At 45.4% G+C, this 24,224-nt stretch overlaps 1 protein-coding gene across 2 annotated transcripts in view; it reads right to left on the bottom strand.

Annotated features, from left to right (window-relative positions):
- The window catches only part of RAB11FIP4 (RAB11 family interacting protein 4), a 109,808-nt gene extending 85,814 nt beyond the window's left edge, over positions 1-23,994 (bottom strand). Inside the window, exon 1 of one of the 2 annotated variants that reach the window (XM_064728863.1) lies at positions 23,608-23,994. In XM_064728863.1, coding sequence (XP_064584933.1) covers positions 23,608-23,751 — 144 coding nt within the window. In that variant the 5' untranslated portion in view covers positions 23,752-23,994. The remainder of the gene's footprint in view (positions 1-23,607) is intronic. The other variant, XM_064728864.1, reaches the window with a different exon arrangement.
- Between the last annotated feature and the right edge of the window lie 230 nt (positions 23,995-24,224).

The raw sequence follows: 24,224 nt of genomic DNA, 5'->3' as shown, positions 1-24,224 counted from the left end.
TTGGAAAGATAGTATCTGGCACAAAGGTAATTTTCTCAACTGACATGTGATTTCACCTTCTCTTCTTATCCAGAAACAGATGGACTGCAAAGTGTGCTGGGCCTGGGGACTAAGTAGGAAAAGGCAGATTTTGAAAAAGAGATTTAGGTAATGATGTGGTGACTTCCATCAGCTGGAAAATCACATCTCTCAGGCTCAGGTAAGCAGGTCACTGTTCCCATCCAGCTGTCACTCACGATAAGAGTCACTGGAGAGGCATTTCTGTCCAGGTGTGTGGGACTGGACTGTTCATGCCTGTATGTACAGCACAGAGGACCACAGGGCTGTTCCTGTTCTGTGAAATTGCTTCCTTCTAAAGCCTTTTAAGAAGTTACTGTTTTGATCTTGCTCATTTCTACAGCTGCCTTTCCCAACTGCCTTTTAGTAGGGATGTAGCTTGCCCTCTCTGTCAACATGTGTATATTTATCATCTCCCAGTGGTATATGCTAATTTATTTTTGATATCTGTTGATGCTCTGTGTATCAGTATGTGAATTCATTTTTTCCCACATTAAAATCAAACCAAACAGCCTGACCAAAAAAATTGTCATTTTGATTTTTGCAGTGAATGTAAGTTCCCTGTAGTTATTATGACAACATGTCACCACAGGGTCACAGAGAGTGAAAATGAATTGCTTGGAAAGCAAAACCAACCAACCTTTCAGTGTAAAAACAAACAGGCACTGTTTAGGGAGAGCAGAGATGTTCCTTCCCCACTGCAAACCACACCCTGAAGAGCCAGCAGCTCCCATACCTCTTAATCCTCCTGGTTTGGACAGGATCCATGCACTTCCTGTACAATTAGGACTAACAACCTCGTGGGCAAGGTTACAGCTATTGTGAGATGGGCACCCTGCCAGCAGCGACTCTGGGATGGACCAGAGACAAACACAATGTCCTGCCTGGGTGGCACCATGTCCCCCTGAGCTGGACAGCTCCCTGCAGGTCCCTGTGTGCCTGCACAGCCTGCCAAGGATGGAGAAGGTGGAAGTGGTCCTGAAGATGCTTTGTCACGCTCTGGGAGCCACCTGGATGAATGTGACCTGGAACAGGGCAATTGCCATTCCAATGCACACACCTAAGCTGAGTTACAGAGAAATGTTACACCTGATGGCAGCTTGTCCTTGCTGCTCCTTCCAGGTGTGCATTCACATTTCTCACAAATAAAGGTCGATGCAGTTTTATTAAACGACCAAGCCCTGCCCAGATAGAGAGGCAGTGAGGTGGGTATTGAGGTAGTGAGGCAGCCAAAGAACCATCACATCATCAAAAGCTCACAGGACAGGGCTCACAAGGCAGGGGAATAGACAGGAGGGGGAAACAATTCCCTTAGCACCACTCTAAACCTGACCTTGAGCAAAGCCAGAAGCAAGAACCTGACACAGGAACCACTTGTATGTATTATACAATGAAAGTCATGCTAGAAGAACTTAATGGCCATAAAATCTGTAAATCACCAAAACCACTGGGAGATTTTTAACTCTAAAAAGTGCTTTTGCAATAAATTTCTAAACCTTGGCAAACAACACTTACCCCTTATTTCAGAGATGCTGGAAGGCATCATTATGATGTGGACTCAAATCAGATTCATCTCAGACCAAGACTGACTTTATCCAGGTGGATGTCACTTCCCAGCAGCCACTATAACTCAGAAAAGGTCCAGCAGTAAGGACTCCCTGTAGCACAGCACATCCTCCACCTTCACTGGTCCAGAACAAATCTCTTCATAGCCAGGTCTGTAAAGCCTCATTAGGCCAGATCAGTGCAAATGTGAAGCCTTGAGGATTACAAACAAGAAGAGCTTTGAACCTATACCCCTGCTGGTCTCAGCAGCTGTGGGGTTTTGGCCAGTGCACTCTTGGGTTTGGGCTGTCTATCATGATACAGTTCAGAAATGCTGGTACAGCTCTTATTCCAAACTTGCATACAAAGAGTGACTTTCCACACGTCTCATGTGGGGAACTCATCACAGGAATTCATCACTTCCATTGCTTTGCAGACTTTGATGTGCTGAAGAGCCACAGAACAGAATACATTACTTCTTGCCCACAGTTTACAAAATGGTTTTTCTCTTCACTGTAATAGGAAATAGGAATAGGTGGCCCCTTTCAAGACCACCAGGGACCACCAGCCTTGCAAATGCCTCTCAAGACCAAACACGAGCCTGCCCAACAGGGCTCTGTGAAGATACCCTTGGTCTCTTATTGAATGGAGCCTGCAGGGAGGCTCCATGTCTCTCTGAACAGCACAGAACAGCTCTTTCATGTAGTCTGCATCCAGCAGTGGGATCAGGGAAAGCACCAAGGCTCCACGAAAAGGAATATTTTGTCAGAAAAAAAAAAGGGCATCATGTATTTGACCAACAGTCAGGCCATCAGCTGGCAAAGGAGGCAATTTCCCTGCTCCAGGGTGCTTTGCCTCTTGATGATAAACTCTTGTGGCTAAATTGCTTCTGGCTCTCACCATGTGTCTCTCCGCTCGCTGTGTATTTATGCTGCTGCACTGGTGAGAATTAGGGAAAGGTACAATAACTGAATTACTGCTGCACTTGCAGATAACAATGGCAAGGCCTTATAAAGGCTGTGCATGCTTTGTCTGGGATGAAAATGAATAAATAATAATAATTAAACAAAAGAATCTAAGAGCATAGTGCCCATTGAATGGTGCACCAGGGAATGGCAGCATCAGCTCCAGCCAGAGGTCAGTCTGCCAAGGAAACAGAAGGCAACACTCATACAAAGGGATGAAATATCAGGAGGTGATGTTTCTGTCCTTGTTGCTGTCAATTTTATGGAATGTGGGTGTACAAAGGGCTTGGGAAGATGAACAGCAAGTGCTGAGCTCAGGGGAAGCTGCAGAGTTTACTCTAATGCCTTCAGAGCCTTCCAGCAACAGAGCTCAGCCTAAAGCTGCACAGGAGCTCACTGGGGAGGTTGGCACTGCTGTAACAAAGCAGGTGCTGCCCACCTCAGCGGTGTTTGGGTGTTTGGGCGTCAGGAGGCCAAACCTCCTGTGGGCTGAGATCCCCAGCGAGCCTTGCCCACCTGGCTGAGGGGTTCCACAGCAGACAGGACATGTTCCAGGGACAGCCCTGGGACATGAAGAGAGGCCAACAGCCAGGACAGATCCCTGTACCACAGGTGTAACCCTGAGCCAGCTGTGGGGTGGGGCCAAAGCTCAGAGAGGTGCACAGCATCCTTTCCACTGACCCCAACTCCTCCTGGTCAGGGTGCAGAACTGGCACTGAGCAGAAGACAATTACTGCAAGGCCTTCTCAGCCCTGGCCAAACTTCTCACAAGCAGCAGCACTCAGAGGAGAAGTGAGACTTACCCTGGGATTTGACAGAGATCAGCAGCTTTTTGGAGCTCTGTCAGATGTGTATCAGGGAAAAGCTGCAAATTGCAAGTGTCAGACTCCTGGAAAATCTTTTCTCTGTTCACCATTTTCTGTTGTTTCTCTTGGCAGAGGAAAAAACTTTCCATATAACATGGAATACTCTTTCTCTAGGACATTTCCTTTCTGCACTACATCTCTAAGTAAGTTTTTCATTCTTGATCTTTCAGAGTTATCTCTAGCCTTTCTCATCTGGTTCTGAAGCATTTTCCTGTGCTTGTACTCCAGGATCAACTTCTTGGCTGATTCAAACAGGAAAATTCAAACCCTCCACTTGCTCCAAAAGACACTTGCTATGCAGGCTATTAATATCCTGCTGAACATTTAATAAAGATATAAACTCAGTGCTAACACTCAGTGCTGAAATAAAGCCTTTAAGAGGACCTGTGAATCAGGTGCAGCCAACAGCTTTTCAAGGTTTCTCACCCTGGCCATTCAAACTTTAGACAGAACCTGAGCTGTGGTCTGATGGCTCATTTTATGCTTGGATACACTGCATATTGACAGCAAAGGGAATCTGTGGAAACCACAGCTAAATCTGGGTTGCAGGCTAGTGTCTCAGACAGACAAGACAATCTGTCACCCCCTGAATAAATTATCTGCTCAAAGAAGAATGTAATACAATGCTATTCTCAAAAAAATCACTATTTTTCTTGGTACTTCCTTGGTACTTTAAGCTACATCCACTGACTGCTCAGCTGTGGAAGTCTGCAAGCACAGCTGAGGCATTTACTGCCCCAGGGTCCTCCTTCTTTATCCTCCAAACACCAGCACCTTCTCACACCAGAGGCAAGCATGACTCAAGCCCTAATGTCACAAAGCTGCCTCTGGAGAGAAGGTGAGACTCTGAAGCTTTAAGAGCAAATGGATGGAAAATAAAAGTGGGAAGAGGAGAGGGATTTCCTGTTCTAAAAGCCACAGTGACACAAAGTGCAGTCAGATCTCATCTGCACTCTGCACCAAGCAAGTGTCCATGCAGCAGAGTGCTCCAAGATTATTCAGCCTGGAATAATATCTCCAGATATGCACTGGAAAAATATCTCCAGACAAGAAGTGTTTTCTACACAGCTTTTACGTGGTTTTCTCTAGTCCCTGCTGAACTTACAACCAACCTCCATCTTTTACAGAAACAGATTTTTTATCTTTTTCCTGGATTCTGCTCTTGTCCTCACTGAAAGCAAACTTCCAAGTGCTTTTAAAGCATCTAATGGCAAATATGAAAAAAACCTGTGCCTTGTGTGAAAGACCATGGTTTAGCCTGGGCAGGAGCTGCTGGCCCTGCTCCAGAATGAGCATAACTGGTATAAAATAATTCTGCCTGAATAAAGAGCTGAAGACTGAATTCCTTGGGAAAACCATTTCAGACTGTTTGAGTATGTTAAAAGAGGTCGGATATTAAGTAAATACTCAATTAAGGAAGGAGGGCAAGTAATTAGTAAGGCTAATTCTCTGCTGGATGGTATGCAAAACTCACCCCAGCACCACCTTCCATACAAAATAAGTCTCAGCTCTTGAAAGAGTAGCTCAGCTTTGAGCAGACCTGGGTTAAATCACCAACTTAGCCAGAGATTCAGTGTTTTGGACATGGACAGGTCATCAGTTCCTTTTTGTGTCCACTCCCAAAGCCCAGAACAGTGACAGTGAGTACACACTGAGACACACAGCAATGACCCCAAAGCTGTGTGCATACACAGCTTTGTATACATTAAAGCAAGTACTTGTGGCAATTACAGCACTCCAAGAACTTTAAGAGGCCAAGAGAATGCTTCTGTATCCATAGATTTCTTCTTGAAATAAGTCTTACATGAAGGAATCTCATTACTGAAAAATAGAATGTTATTCTACCTCAGGCTCCCTATGCTCCAGTGGGGAGCTGGCATAGAGCATGGACATGTGAAAAGATGCAAACATCTATATAAAAACCATGTATACACCCAGTGTTATATAATATATAAAAACCATTAGAAACACCAAGCCCAGCTGGCTTGAACCTACTTGGCCTCTGCTCTCATCTACTGCAACACAGCTCCACACTGACATGCAGAGGTGGAGAGACTCTAAAAACAACCAGTGCAGGGAGAGGGACAGGAACATGAGGAGGAAAATGTTTCTTTGGCATGGCAGACAGATTGGGCAGCAGCTCCCAGTGCCCAAGGAACACCTGGTTCCAGTCCTGCTCTGTGAGCAGCCCTGCACTCCCTAATATCCCAGTGGCACACCATTTCTGGAATCTAAACATGGCCCAAATACATACATAAGGCATGCAAGAAGGGATTTTTAAAGTCTGAGGATAAGCCAGAAATTGTCAAATTCTCAAATCAGCTAAAAGAGAGCTCTGATGTAAGACAAAATTTAGTTGTCAGTGAACTGATGTAGGACATCACCCTAATGCTAAATCAAACACACAGAGCTCTAATTCAGTAACAGGGATTTAATCCCCAGCCTGGGTGGTTTCAGCTCTCTTATATGAGCTGTAAAATTGGAACAATTAAACTCAAAAATCCTCTGGTTCCCCAGAACAGACCAAGCCAATCCAAAATCCTGTTCTTGTATGTAAGGTTTCCTCCTCTGCAGGACTATTCCAGGGCTCAGATTTGAGTCACAGCATCCCATCACAAGTCTATGGCAAGCTGCAAGAAATATTGTTCTTCCCCTCTTCCCAATCCCATTTTCATTTGACCACAGCATGTTCCAATTCTTGCACAACTGGGGCTGCATAGCTGGTGCTGGGAAAAGCAGTGAAAGAGCTGTAATTGTTTATGCAGGTCAATGTCCCAGCACACACAGCCCATTTCATTCAGTCACAGAGCTAAGCTTATGCAGTACCTGGGAACAATTGCAAGGAGACATAACAGATTTCATCTAACACTTTCAACAACTTTAATTTTATCCCTGACATTGACTTTGGGTTACTGCTGAGAGATTGCCAGATATGGTGAGAGCAGGAGATCAGGCATGAGATCCCACTAAAGATGGCACATTTGGGATGTGCTGCATCCCAAATTCTGCTCTTGCAAACTGGAAGTGTGTCCTGGGAGCTAAAACCAGAGACAGAAGTCTGCCTGGATGTGCAGATCTTTCCCAGCCACCCACTAGAGTCAGATCTGAAACACAACAGCAACACGCCCAACACTGTGCAGCTATCCCAGCTGTGAGATTTAAGATTGGCTGGAGATGACACGAGCAAGCAACAACAAGAACAAATCCTACTTCCTTCCCTATAATCAAAGGTTTTCTTGCATTCCTTGTGCTGCTATCCCCCAGTGAAAGGAAGAGAGGACAGACAGCCTGTAGCTCTCATATAATTATCAGTTGTCAACTCATCTGAAAGACACCCAGTAAGCTCCTGCTGTGTCAGATGTACAATTAACTTGTTCTGCTCTAGCAAGGGCACTGCATGAGTGAGAGGGTTTGGAGGCTCCTCTTTCTCCCAGCAAACACAGGACAAAACTCTGCTCTCAGTTCAAGCCTGGAAATGGCCCCAGCCATTTTAACTATCAGTCCTTCACTGAACTGTCATTGATTTGGATGGAAAATCAGTTGTTTTCCCACAGCCTCAGACTGTGGTTGGTGCTGCAGCTCTGTGTCCTGCTCTGTGGATATCATTTGCACACACTGCAGCCCAAGCCTGGCAGGTGAACTGCTTCTCCCACATCCAATGTGTGCCTGGTCCAGTCAGACTCACAGCACTGCAGCATCCCATTCACAACAAGAAACACTTTCAAGCACACAGAAAAGCTTGGAATCCTGCAGTCAGACATGCTGGCATGACAGAATTTCAATTAACCTCACCTCACTACAATGTACAATGAGCATAATTTGGCTTATTTGATATAACAAACACAAGCTCTGCTGCTGCAGCTGATCAGATCTATGCTGTCATTTCATGGGCTCCTAAAAAGTCCCCTTGGGCTTAGATGTCACTTAGTGCTCTCCAGAGTATCACACTGCATGGCAGATTAATGCTCCATATTTATCCAAAACATTAGACCAACATCCATAGGCAGTGTCTGGGCTGCCCAGTGCAAGCCCTGAATTTGGGCTCAGCACTGAGCTCATATGTGTGGATTTTGTCCTTTACAGCTTTTGGAATTAAGAGAGGGAAGCAGAGGCACAGGATATTGCAAACCCGTGGCCTGTTTAGAGCAAGTAATGAGGGGTGCAGTGCAAGAAACCGAGGAGAATGGAGGATTCAGAGTGCTGGATGTGTGTGAATATGCACATGCTGTCATGTGGCAGCAATAAAACATCACATTCTCCATTACTATTGAACAGAACACTTTATCAGATACTCTCAGTAAACTACAACAGTGGTTCCACCTGCCCACCCCAGAAATGAGCTTGTGTCACACACCAATTGCTGAGCAGAGAGGTGTCTGCAGCCAGGGCCAAAACCACCACACATCAACTGCTCCTGGTCTTCAAAAGGGCAAGATTTACACACTAGACAATGTCAAGATAAAGCATTAATTAAATAAAAGTGAAAGTCACTGGAAATTCTGCTTGGCGTTGTTCACTTCATAAAGATAATGGAATAAACTTAGGACCTGCCAAAAGAAGAAAAGAAAATATGCCAAAGAAATCACCATCCAGCACACAGCCAGTGAGCTCAAATTCCAACAGCAGAAAAAAGGCAGCAGCAAACCCTGTGCAAATAACTCACCAATAAAGATTTGGAATGAGGGAAAACACTTTAAGGATGAGCTGCTGAAGTCAATCACAAACAGGGATCAGTGACACTAAAATCATGGAACTAATCTAAAGTATTTACTCTCAGAAGTGGAAAAATCTTACAAATAGAGCTTTGAAAGTGCTGTGTATTTCTAAAGCACTGGATTGCTGATGCAGGCTGAATACTGAGCGAGCACTGAACACCTGCCTGCCTCTGTCCCTTATTGAGATGTTTCTGCTCCTGCCCATCCACCACAAGAGCTGATCCCACCAGCACCCCAGTCCCCACTGCAGGGCTGAGAACACACCATAATATTCAAGCCTAGAAGCCCCTGAGCAGCCAGGGAGCTGCAATGTGCATGGGAAAGGTCTGTCAGGAGTGATGGGAGTCCATCAGCCTCCCCACCTGGGCAGCAGCAAGGGGTGCAGATCACAAACAATGGCAGGAGCCACTCTGCCCACAGCTGGGAGGAAATTCCCAGGAGCTGCTGTTTTCATGTGCAGCCAGAAAAGCCAGAGTGTGAGTGGAGGAAAGCTCCCAGTTAGGGAGGAGGCAGGCCAGGATGTGACCAAAAGGGATCACTGCAGGTCTCCAAAGGATGACTGACACAGACACAGCTTTGTGCAGGGCTGTGGGGCTGGAGCTGGATGGTAAAGGACTCCTGCAGTCAGGGATCTACCCCTGTGACTGCATCCTGTGCACAAAAATAGGGAAAATCCTGGTCAGGCAGAGAGACTGGGCAGAGGAAGAGAGATTGGGCAGTTTTTCCACAACAACTGTTCATACCACATCTCTAAGAAGCAAGACTGAGACCTATAAATATTAAAATAGCATTTATTAATAACTTCCTTGTTTCTTCTGTATAAATGCTGCTCAACTGCTTTGGGAATTGGGCTCCTGAGTTTAAAGTATAGACTGGAACAGCTGCTCTTTCTGGAGGAGAACCATTACAGGTCTGTTCCATCAATCAGCATTTGATTAATGCTCAGTTACATCAATGCTGAAGGAATGGAGAACAGAGTTAGACCCTTGAAATGTCCTTCAATCAAAGGAATAAAATTCCTAAAGAGATTTCACTCATCTATTAACAGGAAAGAAGTAATTCTTGGTTTTTTCTAGGTGGTTTTCCACTAGGTCACTAAAGACTCTATTTTCCTTTGTTCGTGTTCCAGTGTTTTTAAGAGCGACAGAGGACACACAGGTTCTCCCTCTTGTTATTTCTTTCATGCCAGTAAAAACAGAGTATGAGACTTCTGGGGTTTCCAGCAGCAAAGACCAAAGATAGTCAGTTTAGGATGAAACACCTTTGTTTCTGTTTGAAAAGATCAATCTTACCACAAGGACAAAGACATGGAAAACACTTAAACAACTGTTCTGCTTGCATTGAAAACTTTTAATTCAAAGGTCCAGGTTTGGCTAAGCCCAGTTCAGGCAAAATTATGAATCTTGCATACAATCAGAACTGTACCTTCCTTCCCTGCCACAGACACAGCAACCCTGTCTGTAAAGATGCAGACTTGAGCTAGGTGTAAGTTTTTGTTCTTCCTGAGCAAGAACAAGATGTGTCTTTGAGCAGTCAGCAGAGGTTCCAGATCAGAGCTGTCACTGGGAAGAAAAAGTAAACACTGCAGAAGGATGTACAGCAAGTGTAGTGGTCACAGTGTTCAGCCACTGCTCTTTAACCTTTTGCATTTAGCAATGCAGAGAAATCTGCTGATACCCTTTGAGACTATTTCCATCCTTCTCCCTTCTGCATTCACTACAGCTCATCCATTAACATTTCTGCTGAGTGCCCTTTAGTTGATTTGAAAGTGCCAGGACTGATTGTTTGCTGAGTCTGTCCCATAATTTTAAAATCCAAGCACAATCTAAACACACTGAACAGGCACCAGGAGCTGCACCTTATTCTCTTCCACTCTGTCTCAATGATTCTGACACTTTTTCATTTTCCTTGCATCTATTTTTAGCTCTGTCCTAACCACCATGGTCCTGGGTAATGGATGCTCTTCTAAATGCGCAGCTGATCCTCTTCCCATTCTCTTCAAGGTATTTGTGACAAACAGATTCCTCTCTGCTCTGGCCACCCTCTGTGGACACAGGGAACCCTCCTAAAGCCAGAGGAGCTCCACAAGACTGGGGCAGATGACCACAGCATCTTTAACTTTACAGATTGTTTTCCAGGCACTTGGTCAAGCTCTGGGCATGAACACTGATGGCAGAGAGTGAAATGGAAAAGCGACTTTTGTCAACTTCATCAATGCACATTCAGTCTTTTTACACCAGGAGAAAGTGAGATACCACATTTCAGGTGGTAGCTTCTGACAATACCCCACCTTTGATTTAGGAAGAAGATGGGATGGGGAAAATTAATATAAGGAAAAAGCCATTTAGAGAGAACAAGAGTCCTGAGAATTATGAGTGATTTGGCCAATTTCCTGACAGATGTGACACTTTCACATGATGTCTGCTGTGCTGACTAATGCACCAAACTGTCACAATGTGTTGACAGACCTTCCCTAGTGAAGAGGAACCTGTTTATTTATTGTTAATCCTCCTACTGTAAATCGGCTTCATGGACTGGCACAAATCCTTCTGTTCCCAATGCACAGCTTACCCAGGATGCAGACTTTGCTACACAGGTAGTGCACACAATCTGCACACCTGGAGATTTTCCTGCATATAATTTCCTGTTTCTGAGTTATTCTGACTAACCTGATTGCTCTTCACTGCAAACAGCAGGGCTCTCTGGAAGCCAGGAAGTGTATTTGAAGATCACCTTAGGTGTGATGTATTCCAGCACGTTTTCTGCACCTGGGTTATTTTAAAAGGTCAGATACAATTACAAAGTATAGATGGAGAGCACCTATATGAAAAACGTTCTCTGTTTTTCAAGCTTGTTTTCAAGAAGTTTATCAAGCTTGTCAGCATCACAAGCTCTGGAACTGCATGCTGTAATTTCAGTGAAATACCAGTACATGGATCATAAGCTCAGCGTTGGTAAGAAACGTGTTCCTCCTTTTTCCCCACTTCAGGAGGTGTTGGCCATCCCCAGGGCTGTCCACACACCAAGTTCCTGTGCAGGCTGACACACACCACACCTACACAGACACGTTCCAGATCAGCCCTGTCACCTCTCCTGCTTCGTCATCAGCTGTGATTCAGTCTTGGCACATGCAAAGCACTGAAAGGCTGTGCCCAGGAGAACTTTGCTGAGGTGCTGGATGGACCCTTTTTGATTAAAGATTTCCACAGAACTGCCAAATCCTTTTTTCTTATCCAGCTACCTCGAACTCAGATTTTCAAACTAATTCCACAGAGAGCTCTGGCAAGAAATCTCTACTGCAAGCAAAAATATCGAACATAAAACACTTGATAGTCATGTTGTAGGCTATTCTTAACTTGGGTAACTTTGCACCAGCAGCTTTATTTCCCTTCCCCACCACTCTTGTGAATAGTATTTAAAAAACTAAGAAAACAGGAGTTATTACAGGATGCTGAGTTTCTCAAGAGGGCCCAGGAAAGTCATGCATTTCTTGTCTGTTCCTACATAAGCACGGGCTCTGCAGTGCAAATCAAAGCCATGACTCTCACTGAAACAGGATTTACCACCTCAAACCTCGTGTTGGTTCCTAAGAACCCAGGGGAGCCACCTTCTTCAGCATGAACTTGGTAAATGCTCCATCAAACACCTCCTGTAACTGCTCAGATCTGACCCTTTTACCGCAAACTAAAACAGAGCCTGGCGCTGCCTCCCTGCCTGCAGGGCTGGGGTGAGCAACTGCCCCGAGGGCTCTGCAGCTACCGGGAGATCTCAGACCCCCAGCAACACCCGTTCAGCTCCATCTGATGTCCACAAACGGTGAGAACAGAACAACAAGCTCTGAGCATCAATACAGCATGGTCACACCTGTCTTCTGAAGCCACCAGTTGCACATTTGGTGTATCACACTGTCGCATTCCTATCAGCAACAGCAAAGAGGAAAAAAAGCAGGGATGAGAGCAGCACTGCTCTCTCTCTGCCACCCCAAGACACTCTTTTTGTAACACTGGCTCACTGAGAGCCAGGCCTGCTGGAACCTAAGCCTTTTTTTTCAGATCTCCTACCATGTGGTAGACCCTGAATATTCATTACCTATTAAAAGCTTTGAAAGTGTAAATTCATCCCACAATCAAGTGAACTGATTTATTCACACAGCTGAGTCACACTCATTTACAGTCTGTGACCTAAATCTATTAATCTGGCACCAAAAAAACCCAATTTATTTTATTATTTTATTTTGGTCCTATTAGTTGAGCAAAGATGAATATTTTAAAATCATGGGGGGTTTTCCTTTCAAGCAGTGCTGAGACACAGCCTGTACTGAGCTGCTTTCCTTGCTGGTCCCAAGAAGTGGTGCAGACACTGCTCATGTTATCTGGCATGGAGTGACCCATTTAACAGAGAGTGCACAAAATCTTCATGGGAATCACATCAGCTCTTTAGTAAGAGTCTCTGAAGTGCCAAGCAGCAGATAACATGGAAACCTCTCCTAAAGAGAACTGTAACTCCCTCATTAATAACAGAAAGCACAGCAGCCAGTTCTGACAGAGGGGAAAATTGCTCTGTGGAGAGCAATGAGTTATTGTGTCTAGCACCTCCTGAGTCTTTTCCTAGGGCCAAAGCAAAATTTCACTAAGTCTGTGTTGTACTTGGGGAAATAAAATCACATTTTCAAAAATGACTGGAGTATTTTAGAGCCACTGATTTTTAGAAGAACTAGAGAATCATTAAATACAGTGTAAGGGGTAACATTTAAAATGCTGTCAAAATTTAATCTTTTGACAGCCTCTCCTTTCCTCCCCATTTGATAGCTGTGATATTCCTTGAGTCCATTGCTGATATCATAGATAACCCCATAAGCTTCTGAAGAAAGATGGAGTTTTTAAAAGGTTGAAGTTCAGTGCTGTGCTGAAATTGCAATCACAATCTAATTACAGTGTGCACTGAACACATGCTTTGGGTCTTAAAATCCATTTCCATTGCAGGCTGGCAGTTTACTCCTAGAAATCAATTCCTGCTTGTGGGGATTAAGATACACACAGGTACTCCCTCAAACAGTGACTCCCTGTTTCACAGGGTGCACTTCACCACTTATTTCCTTTGCATTCATTCACTGCTGACCATAAGTTTGCAATCCTTTAGAAGGGAACATCCTCCTTCCCCCTTCCCAAGGAGATCCTTCTGTCCAGCAGATTTAGGGAAACCACAGGGTGGAGCTGATGGTGGCACAGGGCTACAGACAGCAGGTTCACCAAAGCTAAGCAGGAGTGATGACTAAAAGACTGATTGTAAAATGGGAATGTTTCTATCAGCAGCAAGAGTGGGAGAGAGAACACAGGGGAAAAAGAAGAGAAATTAAAGTCGAAATAGTATTTGGTTAATTAAAGAAGTACCTTCTGTGACTGGCACACGTGTTATTCAATGAATGAACCTTCTAAGGCACTGGGAGCTGTAAGGCAGTTACACAGTGTGAAAAGGGAAGGCAGGTACCAGCTCAGCGAGGTTCCACTTCACTGGCACTTCAAAGGACTGAGGACACGCCTCTTTATCCAAAATCCCCGCTCCCAAAGGCCAATTCTGCAGCTTTGCTCTGCAGAGGGAGCTCAGCCTGGTGTCCCCGTGGGCTCAGGAAACACCTCTGGAAGCCAACAGGAGTAACTGTCTGTGTCTCTTCAGCCATCCTCTGCCATCCAGAGGTCTGGAGGACAAATCTGATGCTCATGGTCCTTCCAGAACACAGTCAAACAGGGCAGGGGGTGGCAGCTGTGGTGTGATGTTAATGTTTCACAGCTGTTATCCATGGCAACCCTTCCCCCTGTAAAAGGTATTTCAAATGTGCCTCTTTACACTTCTTCCCTAAAATAGAGACATCAGCAATTTCCTGCCATGGGAGGAGTCTATTCTCCTACTCTCTTCACCCTGTGCCACAAACACAGGGAAGCAGCTCTACAGAATAGTGCAACATCTACAAAATGCAAGCAGTGTCAGGCACTGAACTGGGAGCAGTGCCACCAAACAGAATGTATTGTTAAACACCTGCTGCAGCAGCCAACTGCAATAAACCCAAAGGTAATTTATAGCCACATTATGCCACCAACTCAATCAAGCAAGCTTTTCACCTGAAGTGTTGTGTAAATCATTTGTGTTTATGACCACTTAGACCAATCCCTCCAAAGCTCCCTTCCCTTCCAAACAGGAGCCATTTTGCTGTAACACAACCAGAGCTTAACAATGACCCTCACTCAAACAGGAGCACCCACCAAAAAGCCATGGTGAGTCCAGAACTGAGGCTGTCCCTGAAGATGGAAGGAATAAATCCAGAGAATAACACAGTGAGGCCAGAACATCACACATTGCTTTAGAGAGTCTCCAGCAGAAGCAGTGCCCAGCAGGGCTGTGATGCTGCAGAGTGACGGTGGGGATTGCAGTCTGTTCATGATGCCTCCCTTGAGGCACCATCCATCCTCCTGCATTGAATTTCCCTGCTGCCTGGTGCCCTCCTCCTCCTCCTCCAACCATTCTGTGGCCCCAGGCAGCAGACTAGAGCAGCAGTTTGGCCCTGCTGTGCCAATGCACCGAATATTCAGTGCCCACCCCAAAGAAATCCCTGATACAGAGCATCACCAGCCCCCACCACCCACTCAGGGAGAACAAGGCAGGAGTACCATGAGGATGCTGCCACACACCAGGGTTGTCAGGCTTCTGAAAACATATTTAGAATGCCACAGGGGAAAAAAGTTATTTCTCAGAAAAGAAGTGCAGTTGGCAGTAGTGAGGCCAAGAGTACAAGAAAAATATAGTAAGAGAAATCACATGGGCTTACACACACAGAAAAAAGCAATCTGTGCCACAACCTTTGGCAAAATGCAAGAAATTTGGGAATATTTGACCTTTCCCAGAGGTTATCTGGGTGACTATCTAAATCAAGAAACAAATGATCTGCATCTGCCAGCATTTACACAACAACAGTAACTTGACCTGTGCCAAATTCCCTGTACATAGCAAATTGTCTTTTCACCCATTGGAAAGACATTGTGAGCTTGGTTAGGGCCCAAGCTTGCAATCCTGCTGAAAGATGTCCAGAAATCCTCTCCAGCACCAGCAGTGTCACCAGTCAAGGTGACTACAGGACACAGGAGAGGTGGTAGATTATTGATGAAGATCATAATCTGCCACCCCCAAAGCCACACTGGCAGTTACAGATGCACTGACCTTCAAATTTAGACCTTCCCAAATGACAGCTGTCCACAGCAGACTGCCCAAACCAATTTCACTCACTCTCTCTCTAAAGAAGCCACATTTGACTGTCTGATTGGAAGCAAATATCACAGCACATCCCAGGGAAATGCAGCCGAGCGTGCAGAGCAGTTTGTGTTTGGCAAAGAGCATCAATTCCCAGGTGAGGAGGCAAGATGCAGTTTTCCTCAGTGGAAACTTCCAGGCCTTGTAATTGCTCAGCAGGAAAAGCAAAACTGACATTATCAAAGCTCCTTTGAAGATGTGTCCCAAAGCACTCCTCAATTCTTTATTTTCAAGCAATCCCAGAGAGAACTGAGGAATGAAAGACACAATTCACTCTTCAGGCTGGAGGCTAAAATTCACAAGTTTCCCCCATATCTGGCTGCAATAAATGAATCATAGCCAAGCAAACATTAATGGACCATAATCCTACATTCTCTTGTACCACACTTTAAATCTGTTCCTACTTCCTGCACGAACTCACTGATTTTCTTGTCATGCAGATTACATTGTCTAGTCTCTTACATGGCTTGGCATTATTCATGGTTTTGCTTTACCTGCTGCTTTATTTTCCCCACAGCTCTGGATAACTGCAACAAACACAACTCCATTAGGCAGAGAACTGAACAACATATTTTTCCTTCCTCCAACATCCACAAAGTCTTTGCACTTGCTCAATACATAACTTGGTAAAAAATTGATTTTTCAGCTTTCTTACCAAGCAAAGGAAATCAAACCCATTTATTCTTTTTCATGTTTCTCAGAAGAAAAGAGAAAAATGCTTTGTGTTGAGCAAAATGTTATGTTTTGGAGCATTTTCACTTGTTTGCCAAATATTCCAATTTAAATTGTGTCAATAAAAAGATAGCTTCAAATGAAATCCATCAAGATATCATACTTTTAAGAAACCTCAAAAGGTGAAGTTAATTACATTCCTACCTCTTTAAGGCAAAAATAATGTGCCAGACTGATAAAGCAATTGTTAAAGAATCTGTGTAAAGTGTGCAGCAAAATTCTCCTAGAAAATTCTCCTGTAGGTTACAACACTGAGAAAGTGGCCTTAGAACACATCCCAACATACACATCCTATATTAGGCTCAAAACTGCCCATATAGTCACTTACTACCAAACTAGCAGTCACCAATATTTTAGGATAGTTTCTCAAATCTGTTAATACCATGCAAACACATGGACAAAGCTGTTTGCATGTTTGCTTGGATATTTTATCATAACAACAGAAGTGCCACTGGAAAATAATATCCCATGTTCCAGAAGCCATCTGGATCCCATCAGGGAGAGTCAGCTCATCTGGAGGTGATGGAGCCACCAGAATGTCCCCCAAAGGGGAAAAAACCAAGTTTGACAATGCAGATGTATATGTGATGTTATGGAATACTTGAAAAAACACATATATAAGTTCTGAAATGTAATCATTCTAAACCACCCCTCATTTCACCAGCCCAATATCCTCTGTATTCCAGAACACACCATCCCAGTACCATTCCCTCTAATTTCAGGAATCCTAACAGAGAAAATTCTCATCTGTTTCTAGGCTTTTCACTTGACCCCCTAAAACCATAATGCTTCACCCAAACTAAACTGCCAAAGCAGCTTTAAAATCCACCGCAATTTTTCCAGTGCCTGCATTTTGTGCCCTGTGCATTGACCCTGTTTCCCCTGTTGTATTTTGACCCCACAGTTCAGCCCTGTCTCTCATTCTGGGGCTGAACATCCTTCAGCACTGAAACGGATTCAAGGCTTAGGAAGGAGCCCGGCTATTATTTCTGATTTAACTGCACACAAAACCTGAAACCAGCACACACAACTACAGAAACACCTGCAATCTCTCCAAGTGAGGCCCTTCAATCGTATCTTGAGTAAAAGGGTATCATACAGTGCTTGGTTTACACTCACTCTGCTGTTGTAAAACCATATGTTGGAGTAGTAGTGATTGTGTCTGACACACTCTTTTATCATTCATGTGCTTAATCACAGCCTGCACTGAGTTAACCACGCTCAGGGATGGGTTTACTCAGCAGCCTGTGCCAGGATCTAGGTCTGAGATCACGTGTGCTCCCAAATCCTGAATATTTTAAGAACTGCTAGAACTCCTGAGCAGACAGTCTGATGCAAAAATCAGATCAAGGATTTTAAAATGTTTGTGAATATCAGCATTGAAATATGATAAAATTAATAGGAAACTATAATGTCAACTGCACAGAGAATAAAAACATTAAACATTATAAGGCCTTTTACTTGTTTCCACTTCATTGCTACAAAAGCACTGCTGCTGAGCATGAGTCAATTGTGCTAAATTGCAGGTAACAATGCAATTTAGAAACAAAAAAATTTCTGTGTTGGGGATCACCACCACCAATACTAGATGGCAGTGGCTTTTTCTCCCTCCAAGACTTACCCTCCCTTCCAGCAATTTTGTTTAATTTGCTTTTCAGAGCTTAATCATATTAGAGGAATAAAATCAATACATGTGAGAAATCCAAAATCCTTCATAGGATTTGCAAAAGCAAATTTCTGGAGAACATGCAGGCACATCACAGACAAAGAACACCAATTTTACAACTTAACAGCATGGACTGAATCAGGATGGAGGAAGAAAAATTTGCATAGAAAATACATGGCCCTGCCTGGCAGCTAAATGTTTTAACACACCACTTACATATGTTACTTTCTACACTGCACTGTCTTCTATGCTTCATTCATGCATTTTTTACTTTTGCATTTAATGATATGTCAACACAATATCACTGTACCTGTGCTAAATGCAAACACTGTGGTAGTTTAATAGTTTAATTCATTTAAATATCAAGAATTGCTATCAAAATTGATTTCCTTTCCTTCAGGCATTCAGAATTTACTGTTTCAGATCACTGACTTGTGTTGCAAAACACAGCAATAATCAATTCCTAGCTGTACATACATCAATTCTCAGCTGTACCCCTCAGAGCTCTCACCTTTGAAATGCAAACATTACATAACGAATTAAACTCATGAGTGCACAGCAAACCCACAGCTCCTCTCTCCACCACAGTGCTTTGGCAAACCTTTCATTAACACTAAATACCAAGCTTGCTTTATGTCAGCTCTTTAGAAATACATGCTTGGTTTCAGCATTTTTCAAAAGGCTATTTTAAACATATTCACTGCTAGTTCGTACTGAATTAGGGAGGCTACAGTGGCTGTACCTTTACTAATCCATAAACTGAGCACCCACTGTTCCACTTCAGAACTCTATTTTTTCCAGTCATTGTAAATCACATTTAACATCTGGGTCATTAGCAAATAGAGTTTTAAGGAATCTGAATGCATAGCAGCCTTGCTGCTGCCTAGAAAACACTGTCACGTGGGACTGCTCTTTGTATCCTTGATACTGTCTAGGCAAATATTTTATTTTTTCTTTCAATAATTATTTCCAGGAAAAGCAAAGAAAAAGCATGCCCTTATAAGAATGGCAGTATCACTTGATAACACCCTTTTGTTTCCATGTTTCAGTGCCAAAGTCTCTTTTTTCTCTTTTTCTCATGGCTGCAGACTCATGTTACCAAGAAGATATGAGCTATTCTGTCATTGTGCACACTGACAGGAACTTTGGTTCCTTCAATTTCTGGGTGCAACTCTGAGCTGCAGCCAGGAGTAGTGAATTCACTACTGAAATTCACCCAGACTCCTCAGCAAGACTCTGGATTGCCAGGCAGTGAAATCACAGTCCTGAATTAGAGGAGAAGCAGCTTCTGGAGTGGGTACAGCACAAGGGCTGTTTGCAGTACCACAGCCTCAGCTCCTGGGACACATCTGACAGCAAGGGAAGATCCAGGAGTGCCATTAAACTCAGCCACAGCCACAACCCACTGCTGGGGCAGCACTTGAGGTTGGTGCCTTTAACTTCAGCCCTGACTGGGTGGGGCTGATGACTGAAATTAGCAACAAACATTTTCCTACTGCCATTTTTTTTGGCCAGAAATTTTCATCTCTTCATAAGAAATACGTGAACTCATTCTTAGCTATTTCTGTTCTATACCACTAGTAAACCATTGGCTTTAAGTGAATTACTGTCCACTCATGTGAGTAATTGATATTGGCCTATACATTTTATTAGCTGCTGAAGCTCCCTTTCAGTTGTGACACTGCTCAAGTCGATGAGCAGATCTCACCCTGACAAAGATGACTGTGTGAGCACCTGCATGGTTTGCACCTCCAAAAGGCGTTTACCTGCCTCAGAAAGAAGCTGTCAACACGCTCAGCTTACTTCACTTGTTGCTGAAAACTGAGTGTGGAGTTTAAGCAGAATCTGGCATAATGAAACATCAACTGGCACTACCCTGAAATCCACATTCACACAATCCCCTGCCAGAACTGGGGCTTGCTGAATGTGTCACTCACAATGCTCCCAGACACTTGGCTGTACTGCAACTCTTCCCCAGTGAAAGGGAACCAGATGGTGAGCGACTCTTGGCATTTCTCAGTGTTATGTGAAGTGTTTCTTTAGCTAGTGAGCACATGCCATCCAGTCAAGTCACTGTGGAAACAGCCCTTGGTGCCTTTCTTCAGATTTCTACACAAACGGCAAACGCCCCATTCACGAGGAAAGTCAGACCCAAGCCCGGAACCAAAAGCCTCAGCCAGGAGTTTGTGTTGTCCTGGAGACAAAGAAGCATCTCTGAGGGATTTATTTCATCCTTTGGTCCTGCTACAGCCCCTGAGTGTTCAACTGCTCATCAGTGTCCACGGAGAAAGATTGATGGAGACTCTGTTAAATGCCCACAGCAGAGGCCAGAATGCACAACTAAGTACAAGTTCCACAACTGAGTGTATATGCAGGCAGTGCTCGACAGCCAGTCAGGTCTGCTGTAAATTCAGGAATTTGGAGACCTGGTTCTGTTCCTGGCTCTGCCAAATCAATACATCAAATCGTTTTTTCCTCTAGCTGAATCACACGCTTTGCAGGGCAAAGTAAAAGCTTGCAAGCAAACTTGCTAGAACCTATTAAAAGCAGAGATTTCAAAAGCCCATTAAAACAAAATAGAAAAAGTTAACCAGAAACATTACAGTTTATTATTTTGACTGTGCAGGTAAGGAGTGCTTTGCTTGCAGGGAAAGCTGCTGCCTTGCTGCAACGATTTTGCCTTGGGGCAGTTTTCAGAGAGTTGTTATCTTTCAGGAATAATAAAATTCAGCATGTTGACTACACACCACACACAAGAAAGAAAAAGAAAACAGAAAGAAGAAGAAAAAAAACCCACAAAAGGCTAAATGCCCTACAAACCCCACTAAAGTTAGTATTAAGAATGTGTAGACTCCAAACTTTGGATGGTGGTGGCTCTGAGGAGGTAGAGAAGAGATGGAAATCTGTGTGCCCTTCATAGATACTCTCTCATTTCATAGACATGACCCCAGGCTACTGTTGGTAAGTACTAGAATTACTCAGTACACAGTGCTACAAAATAAGACCCTATTTTGAATAAAATAATATTCTGTTTGTATTTCATTGCACATGAGGGCAAATCCATCTTTCACTGATGCTCATGGAAAGATTTCTTTTGAATGTAAAGGGAGCCCGGATGGATGAGGCCCAAGAAGTTTAGCATAATCAAAAATACAATTAATTTTCATTGACAGTAAATATGTTCTAATTTGTTAAAGGGAACTGCTCCCTAACAGTGTCTCCTCAGTTTAATTTCATGAGATGCATTTCCACACAGAACATGGGATGTTCCTGCAAGGTAGAAAGCGCTGTGTTCCTTGGGAGAGCAGATTCTCACCATCTCCAAACATCAACTGTGATTCATCACAAGAAAAGTTCACTTTTAACAAGCCTTTAAACTAGAGTTGCTCACCTACAGTGGTTGCTCTGGAGTAAATCTGCACTTGGAAAATTGATTCTGTATTTCAGTAGCAAACCTCTTTGGGTGATTTACAAATCCCATTTACTCAGCTGCTCCTTTGAAGTCAAGGGACTTCCAACACCAACTACACCAGGACAGGGAAGTAAACCAGAACAAGTTATATTATAACACTGATAGATAAAGAAATAGGATATACAGATAAGACTTCTCTGTCCCAGTTTCACAAATATCTTATCAAACACTGCCAGTTACAACTGAAAGAAATACAAAGCAAGCATTTCTCAGCACTGGCACTCTCTCCTGTGCCTGGCCACCAAGGCAGCCCCTCCTGAAACTATCACTGACAACTGGTACTTTTCTAGCCCTGTATTTACTGGGATTTCCAGTTTTCTCTTTCTCTCCATTTTAATATTTTTCTACTAATAACTCCAGTTCACTCTGAGCTTATGAGATCACCACCTGAACCCTCTGTTGCATCTTACAGAACCCACTCCACTCTCGCAACCTGAAAGATTCCTAAAACCAAAAAGAATTGTTGTGACCTCAGTGCCATCCTGCTGCAGAACAGCCAGTGGAATTTTTGTCAGCCTTCCTCAGTGCTGCACAAGAAAGCCCCTGATCTGCCTCCAAATAAACACAGTAGTGCAAAAAGCAATTTGGATGCAGTTTATCTGGCAAAAAGGATTTTAAAATACTTCTATTAGTTTATATAAAATTATACAAGAGAAAAATAAACCCAAAATCAATAAAACATGTTACAATTACTCATTTCTCCTTATTTTGCTTGTTAAAACCACAAATTGCAGCTTCTCATTAAGAAAATGTTTAAGACCTGTGACTATCTGTAAGTAATAAGCCTTCTGTCTCCTGATTTCCTGATTTAATTCACAAGCTGTGTTCCATTACAAGTGGCAAGCTAGAAATACGCAATTTGCTCCAACAATTACTTGAATTCACTCTGGCTTTGCTTCCTCTTTGGCATGCCTTTATAAATCACTGTTTTATTAGCTCCTCACATTATTTTTTGCACTCTAAAAGGTTGTTTGACACTGGTTTTCTGAACCTCATCATAGTCCCAACTTCACTCCTCCTCCTGGGCACCCAAAATTGCTGGGGTGCATCGTGAAGCATTGAACAGTAAAGTGTAACATCCCAAAAGGATGAAATTGAACAGTAAAGTGCAACATCTCAAAAGGATGAAATTGAACAGGAAAGTGCAACATCCCAAGAGGATGAAATTGAACAGTAAAGTGCAACATCCCAAAAGGATGAAATTGAACAGTAAAGTGCAACATCCCAAGAGCTCTGCTAGGAAAGCGTTTCCTGCTGGTTCATTTCGCTGGAGCTGCAGCCCTTGACGGAATCACTGAAGGGAACTGTTTCCATCCAGCGCACGGCGTTGCCCTCACTGCCTCTGGCCCGAATCCCACTCCCATCTCCACTGATGTCACGATTTACACCGGCCCCACTGACGCAACGCTCCGCCGAGACCGGTGGCGCGACTCCAGATTTACGCTGTGTCACCGAAGGGCTGGGGAGGCTGGGATGAAGGGCTGGGGGCAGGCAGGGATGAAGAGCTGGGGGGAGCGGGGATGAAGGGCTGGGGCAGGCAGGGAAGAAGGGCTGGGGATAGCAGGGATGAAGGGATGAAGGGCTGGAGGGAGCGGGGATGAAGGGCTGGGGACAGGCAGGGATGAAGGGCTGGGGGCAGGCAGGGATGAAGGGCTGGGGGCAGGCAGGGAAGAAGGGCTGGAGGGAGCAGGGATGAAGGGCTGGAGGGAGCGGGGATGAAGGGCTGAGGGCAGGCAGGGATGAAGGGCTGGGGCAGGCAGGGAGCCCTCGCTCCCAGCCCATGCCCGGGCGGTTTGGGGTTCCTGCACAGGTGCTTCCCTGACTACCCAGACACTGCCGGCACCGCACCGGCTCCGCTCCCAGTGCCCCACCGAGCTCAGCCCAGCCAGGACGGACAAAACCCGGAATAAAAACAGCCCTCGAAAGGAGCCGCGACCGGCCCCTGTACGCGAGGGGTCCAAGGCTGCCCCGAGGGATGGGGGATGCTCCTGGGGAAAGGGGGGGTCGGGCTGGTTTCGGGGAGGGCTCCACGGGAAGGGAGGAAGGCGGCTGATGGCCCTGAGGGCTCCAGGCCGCCAAGGGGAGGCTCTGGCACCCCCGAGGAACGGAGGGAGCCCGAGGCACCCCGAAAGGAGCGGGACCGGGACCGGGCTGCCCCGAGGCACGAACCTGGGGCTCCCAAAGGGACGGGGAGCGCGGTGAGGGCAGGCGGGTGACGGGCGGCCCGGGCGGGGTCTGGCCACACACAGCAGGTGAAAGTTGCGCGGGGGCCGGGAGTCGCCGCACTCACCTCATCCCCCTGGCCGAACTGCAGCCCCAGGGCCACGAAGTGCTCCACGCGAATGAAGCCGTCCGCATCCTCATCGCACACATCGAAAACCTCCTTGAGCTTCCGCAGGAACCGCAGCAGGCTGGCCGGCTCCATCGCGGGCATTAGCTGGAGGCCGGCGGCACGGCCGCGGCCGCAGCAGCCATGATCGCCCGCGCCTTCAGCGGGTGCGTGACATCAGCTCCGGGGAGCGGGGCGGGAGCGGCGGCGAGAAGGAGGAGGAAGGGATGGAGGGAGGGATGGAGGAGAGCGCAGGGAGGACGCGAGCCCCGGCGCAGGGAGGGAGCGAGCGACAGGCGGGAGAACAATAGGGCAGAGCGGGAGGATGGCGCTGAGGGAGGCGCGGCCGCCGCCAGGGGGCGCCGCAGGCAGCAGGGAGGCCCCGGCGGGGCCGGGCGGGACGGGGACACAGAAACGGGGGGACACCGGTACCGGGGGGACAGAGACCGAGGGGACAGCGGGACCAGGGACACGGAGAGCAGGGTGACAGCGGGACCGGGGACAGCGAGACCGGGGCAGAGTGCGGGCGGACAGCGGGACCAGGGGGACACAGAGAGCGGGGGGACAGCGAGACCGGG

The sequence above is a fragment of the Zonotrichia leucophrys genome, chromosome 18 (assembly GCF_028769735.1).
Source record: "Zonotrichia leucophrys gambelii isolate GWCS_2022_RI chromosome 18, RI_Zleu_2.0, whole genome shotgun sequence".
Classification (NCBI taxonomy): Eukaryota; Metazoa; Chordata; class Aves; order Passeriformes; family Passerellidae; genus Zonotrichia; species Zonotrichia leucophrys.
This window is presented reverse-complemented; position numbering and strand designations above follow the sequence as displayed.